At 42.7% G+C, this 6,323-nt stretch overlaps 1 protein-coding gene across 1 annotated transcript in view; it reads right to left on the bottom strand.

The window, feature by feature from the left end:
* Nucleotides 1–507: 507 nt before the first annotated feature.
* MAPK13 (mitogen-activated protein kinase 13) overlaps nucleotides 508–6,323 on the bottom strand; it is a 31,924-nt gene continuing 26,108 nt past the window's right edge. The window contains exons 11-12 of the mRNA XM_063118889.1: nucleotides 4,325–4,501; nucleotides 508–809 (exon numbers count right to left, since the gene is read on the bottom strand). Of these exons, the coding sequence (XP_062974959.1) occupies nucleotides 730–809; nucleotides 4,325–4,501 (257 nt within the window). The 3' untranslated portion in view covers nucleotides 508–729. The remainder of the gene's footprint in view (nucleotides 810–4,324; nucleotides 4,502–6,323) is intronic.

The raw sequence follows: 6,323 nt of genomic DNA, 5'->3' as shown, positions 1-6,323 counted from the left end.
ATGTTAAACCATCATAGTTAATTTAGAAAAATAAACCATCATGTAACGTGTCAGCCAAACCCAGTCAATGTGTGCACATGCCTCAGTTTAGAATGGCCATAATGTGGTTAACACTTCCAAAGGTGTTTTAAATTATTATCTTTCAGTGTTTCTGAAAAAACAATCCATATATAAATATCAGTGCTTTAGACGTTTCCCTTTCAGTGTGTGGCCAAATGAGAATTGAGAGGTGCTGAATCACTTTCAAGTCAGAAAGACTTTGCCAACGTTCCTTGTGGTTTCCTAATTGGTAGACAAAATTGTTGCCTTCTTGCATCTTTGTTTATTTTATGTTTTAAACATGTTCTGCTTTGTTCATTTGAAGATGCAAAGTTCATAATTTAGGGGAAGGACAGGACTCCAGAAGCTATAATAAAAAAAGAATTCTGGAAACACTGTAGGTTTTTCAACCAAGTGAAGAACCAGTTACAAAACATGTATGAAAAGGAAGAAACGTGGAGGTCACAATTTATCACAAAGTGCTTTAATAAGAAGCATCTTCATTTTTGGCACTGAAAGATGTTGCTTGTGCAGTTCTGGCCTTCAGACTAAGGCTGAACTCTCCTTATACACTCAGTGTCCTTGTGTCCTACACAGACTTTTTTCACGCTGATGAATATTTACTCTTGGTTGGGGTCAAAATACTGATGTATCATGGGAAAGACAGTCCAGAGTTGGGCATGCCAGCGCTCACAACGTCATTCCACTTCTTCTCTTGGAGTCTTTCCGTGCAATTGGGCTGAATGACAGTATTTCGTTGTAAATATGCCCTTGAAAAAGAAGCAAAAGATATCAGTTCATTTGTGTTCGAACAATGTGGATCATTTGAAAGGGGAAAAATTACTCATTGAAGCTCAAATTTATGCAAGTCCTTATTGTGGGACAGTTTTAAATATCCTGAGGCATATCAAAACTTCGGTATTAAGAAATTCAACATTCTGCTTCCTTAAGAACAGGAAAACTTCATTTGGGATTGAAAATATTTGAGGAAATTAAGTCATTATACTGTTACTAAAAAAGAATTCAGAGAAGTGCTTCAAAAATGATGAAAGATACAAAAACATACACTAAAGGTGTCAGGCATATTTGGCATACTGAACTCATTGAGGCTGCAATCCAACAAGATGTCTTCCAATTTTCTAAGAAGTCTGAAATAAGTTTATTAACAGATTGAAAAAGGGAAGAAAATGCTATTGGTCCCAAGAATATAGGGTGCATCCAGATGGAGGGCTCCTAATGTTATCAATCCAAAGACATTACTGTGCAGCTCCCCTCCTTAATGGGTTTTTTTCTAGTAAGAAAAAGGGGGCAAAAATGGCTGGAAAACACAGAAGAGTTACAAATGATGTCATCTGGACCTCATATAAAACTCCATGAATAAGTCAGGGCAATTACGCAACAAAAGCTTCATTCTAGACACATTGAGATGACGAAAATTAGAAAGGATGATGAGTGCTTTGGAGAAGACAAAATTTTGAAAATTAGCAGAAGCAGAGAAAATATTCTGATACTTGGGAGGCAGTGGTAGCAGAAGGGCTTGGGGAAGAGCTATTTGATCTACCATCATGCAACAGTAACTCAGGGCTTGGTTATATCCAGACAGCTCTTATTTCAGGGTTGTAGAGCCTTGTTTCAGTATGCCTACACTTTGCAGTCCAGACATGTGGGAGTGGTTCGCCCGCTGGTCGCACAGCTGACAATCATGGGCAAGGGACGAATGCAGGTTGAGCAGTTCATGGCTGCCTGGCTGCCTTTATTAGATGAGTGTAGAGGGAAAAAAAGCCTGAGACTCAGCAACTGTCTCTAAAACTTACCTGTCAGACTGGCTAAATTGTGCCATCTCTAACATACAGAGCATCCCACATGTGTCTCCTCCAGGAAATTCCACGTAATTGCTCTTATTGAAAAGAGAATGGAGCATCCTCCCAATCTCAGTTCCTCTTCCTTGCCCCTCACCCACCATTTGATCCTAGGAAGAAGCCACCCAACCAATTCACAGGTACTCATCTGTCTTCAGCAAGGGTGAGGAACCTTTTAGGGTTTGGGAGCCACATGATTGGATGGGGCAGGTGGGGAGTGGGTCCAAGACACACACAAATGCTCCCTCTCCTCTCACACACACACACTTCCCACCCTAGCAATCAGAATCCCTGGATGTGGAGAGGCTTGAACTTCTCGCCCCAAGTAGCAAACAGGATGAAAATTGCTATTTCCCTGCTGCTATTAGCAGTGAGGAAATGGTGATCTCTGCATCAGGATCACTGGGAGGCATAGTGGGGGTGAAGTTAAAGCCTCTCTCCCCACCATTAGCGATCCTAGTCAAGATTGCTGCTTTTCCACTGCTAATAGCAACAGACCAACAGCAATCTGGTTCCCAACACCCAGATGACAGCTGATCAGCTGCACATTGGGAAAAGTGGGCAGAGCACCCCAGGAGCACAGGTTTCCTATAGGCCTATATATGCCCATATATAGCATGCCACAGGTGTCAAATTGGTGTGTCCAGGCCCACGTAGCCCATACACACACACACCTCACACACGATTCTTAAGTCCAATGAAGTGCTATGGAAAATTGTCTTCTCTGTGCATGTAACTGGTGATGCCCTTTTTGTTGGTGAGCCCTATGACTTTAGAACCAGTATCTGATTTAGACTTAGAGGGTGATCATTGGGAACCCAGTCCAGTCGTGGGAACCTCAGGGCCTGGGAGCCCAGCTCTGTCTAGATTCCCAGCTGGTTACAGACCAAAGGACAATTATACTCCACATCAGCCACAGCTGCAAAAGCAGGCCTTGAAGGAGGCCTCTGATGTACAACCTGGGAATGTGAGTGTGAAGGAGAAGGTCAGATAGACTGCACTGCGTAAGAGTGTGTTAGGGGTTAAGTGGTTTGAAGTGTTTTTAGCATAACACTTTTAAGGGCGACGGCCTGTAGATTTACAGCTGGACACCTGGAGATGGGAGTGGACATAAGAGAAAGACCTTGGCGCCGGGGAAAGCACCCTTATCAATCCCAAGGCCATAAACTACCAAGGCAGGGAGGAAGGAGGACGTGCAGCTGGAGAGGTGTGAAACCAGGCCTCCGGGCTGCGCCAAGGGGGAGCGGGGAGCCTGGGATGGAATGGGGAGCTTGAGGGTATAAAGTTAAGGGACTTCCTCCCCCCAGTCTGGGTCTTGCCCCTGTTCATGGTGCGTGTGCAAGTGTTCGTGGCGGCGGTGGAGACGGAAAAGCCCTACTTTGAAGTAAATAGTCTAGCTGGGTTTTATTATTTTTAAGGTTACTGAGTTTTTATGCTACACATGCCTATATGGGTGTTTTACTTGTTGTTCTTCCCATTTGCCCTTACCCTTAACTGATGAATAAAGTCCTCCTACCTCATTTATGCATGCTGCTATGTTTTTGCTGCTTGGGTCAGTGCTAAATCCAGGGATACTGGGCCAGGATTCTGGTGTCCTTCCCTAGAGGTTCAGGTGCCAGAGAACCTCTGGGAAGGTGGTAGCAGTGAAGACGAAGGGGCAGGCTGCCAGATCTCTTTGGGCTCCCTTTACAGTGAGAACTGTGTAGGAGGAAGACTCTGCAAGAGAGGTGGGCTCAGGGGTGTCACCCAGGTTACGATGCCAACTGAAGAGGGTGGAACAGAGATGCCCTCTCAGACGTAGTAATTGTTAACTGGCCAACACCAGCATGGCACAATTCTATTTAAATATTTGCTTATTTGCATTTACTTCAGTTTCAGAAACACTGAGAGCCTGCAGAAGTATTCAGTTATATTTTGGTTAGATATAACAATCCTAGGCTATGTTAGTTTAGGTTACATGTATTTAACTTGTGCTGCTGTATTTTTCATTATAAATTTGTACAATTTTATAAAATAATTGATATTTAGTCAACTAAAACCTTTGCTGTATGTGGCCTTTTTGTAAGATGGCTGCCAAATTTGTGATGTCCTCATATATCAGTCTATCTCTGCCGAATGTGATGCTACTATCAAAAAGTGCGCAGTTGTTTTGCTATGCAGGCTCACTATTAATTGAAAGGTGGATTCCTGCATTGAGCAGGGGGTGGACTTGATGGCCTTATAACCCCCTTCCAACTCTACTATTCTATGATTCTGTGAAAACTGGCAGTGAAAGAAACTAGGAAGTCAGCCAGGTGTCTCCACAGAGTGTATCTGGATGGAAAGGTACCAATATATCCTCGAGGCACTTTCTGCACCATTGGCACTTCACTTTCTGAGGGGTGAAGGGCGCACGTCTTTACGCAAAGCTATCAAGCTAAACTTACTTCTCCATTCATTGATTGAAAGCTTTTCACCCTCAATGGAATCGTCATAGGAGTGCTGCGCCTCTGTCTCCTCCTCAACATCTCTAAACGGGTTGAAGTATGCATGGGCCAGAGCTTGGGTGGCTGTAAGACGCTTTCCCACATCCAGCTGCAACATTTGGTCAAGCAAGTCCACGGCTAAAAGAAAGAAAGTGTTCAAAGTTCTTTTTAGATGTATGTTCTCTTTGCGCGTACAGTCTGTTGTTTGTTTTTAAATTTTGCGTATTGTTTTTAATGTTTTAATTAGTGCTGTGCTGAATTCTTCCCCCTATTTCCAGTATTTTTTGCTCCCTCCCTGCGAAAGAGGCATTGCTTTTTCTGCCTCTTTCAAAGGGAGGGAGAGAATTTTCTTCTTGGGGAGGGGCACAGCATTTCCACATTCCTTTTAAAAGTGTAGCTGGTTGTTTAGGGGTCTTCTTTCTATTTTTTATTTAAACAAAAAGCCCTCCCAGCACTTGGAGGAGCCTGGCAGTTCTTCATGAATGCCTATTGGAGACCATGTGACCTCTCCCTCTCAGGCATTCAGGAAGAACTCCTGTGCTCCTGCAAGTGCCAGGGTTGTTTTTTAAAAAAATAGAAAGAAGACCCCCTCAAAACTTCCTACACTTAAAAAGATATGAAGAAATCCTGTCCACCTCTCCAAGGAAACAATTCTCTGAAATTCTCACTCCTCTCAGACTTTTTCAGTTTTCCCTCACCCCCCACCAAATGTCAAAAATGAAATAATCAAAAATTTTTGGCACAGCTCTAGTTTTAATCTCTGTAAACCACCCAGAGAGGGGCAGTATAGAAATGTAATAAATATTTATAACATCACTACTTAAACAAGGCAAGAATGCTAATGGCAAGGATGAGCCTGGAAGTTAACTTTCCCTGTTATATATGCCTTGAATTAGGGTGGGTGAGGAGGTCCTGCATAAGTTCAAAAGTCTACACTTCCTCCCAAAAAGCAAAGCAATGATTGCCCGTGGATGGCAGCTGCTTCTTGCTACTACAGCCCAAAACATCACCAATGGAGCAGCACAAGCACAGCATGGTTATAGCCACACACAGCCATCTCCTTAGCATAATATTCAAAGGAGTAAATGACAGGGTATCTTCCTGAACTGGTCCTTTATTCTCACCAAACAGCAAGAAAATCCAATGTTTCCTGCTGCCTCCAGGAAACACCTCTGCCATTACACCCATTGTACATGACTCCTCCATCAGATATTGTCAGGATGAAAGTAAAATTGAGCCTGCCTCCACTGATCTCAGAAATGCAATGACAAAGGGGTGCTGGCTGTGCTCAGGTGCGGAGCAAGAGGAAGGTATAGATTTAGGACACACCTCCAAAAAAGTAGGAAATCATGTGAAAGTAGCACCACCTTCCAAGAAGGATCAGTATCGCTATGGAACTTCTACACTTATGGAACATAGTGGTACTTGTTGTGGGATGTCTTTTTTAAAAACTAGACTTTTCCTGTTATGGAAAAAGACGGGATAAACACCAGGGAAAAAATTGGGTGGTTTACAAATTGTGTGGACAACACAGATGACAAACCATGGTTATTGCACAATAAAAGCCTCATGTAGAACCACCCCAAATCTGTGATCTGCTCATTTATATGCTATGTTTGTCCGTGCGATCACATACAAAAATGGGGAGTGTCAGGAATAGTTGCATAATTCTCTTCTTTTTAAGCAGCCCCTAGTTCATTTCCTTAAGAGAGAATTAAGTTAAATATGCAAAATGTAATGGCAAGGAGTTATTTCACATTTTAAAATCCTGCCCAGATATGGTGCTCTCAAAATGTATTCAAAAGAGATAAGCTACAAAGCAGATAAAGGCAACTAAACTACACTAGACTTAAAAAAAAACAGGAAGGCAGGAAACCTAGAAATTAACAAATCTGTCATGACAGTTTCCTTCTCAGTTTTGCTTCTCAGTCCATTGTCCTTTTTCAGATTCTGCAAATGT

This window comes from Elgaria multicarinata, chromosome 1, assembly GCF_023053635.1.
Source record: "Elgaria multicarinata webbii isolate HBS135686 ecotype San Diego chromosome 1, rElgMul1.1.pri, whole genome shotgun sequence".
Taxonomy (NCBI): domain Eukaryota; kingdom Metazoa; phylum Chordata; class Lepidosauria; order Squamata; family Anguidae; genus Elgaria; species Elgaria multicarinata.
The sequence above is the reverse complement of the archived record's forward strand: the minus strand, read 5'-3'. Positions and strand labels throughout refer to the sequence as shown.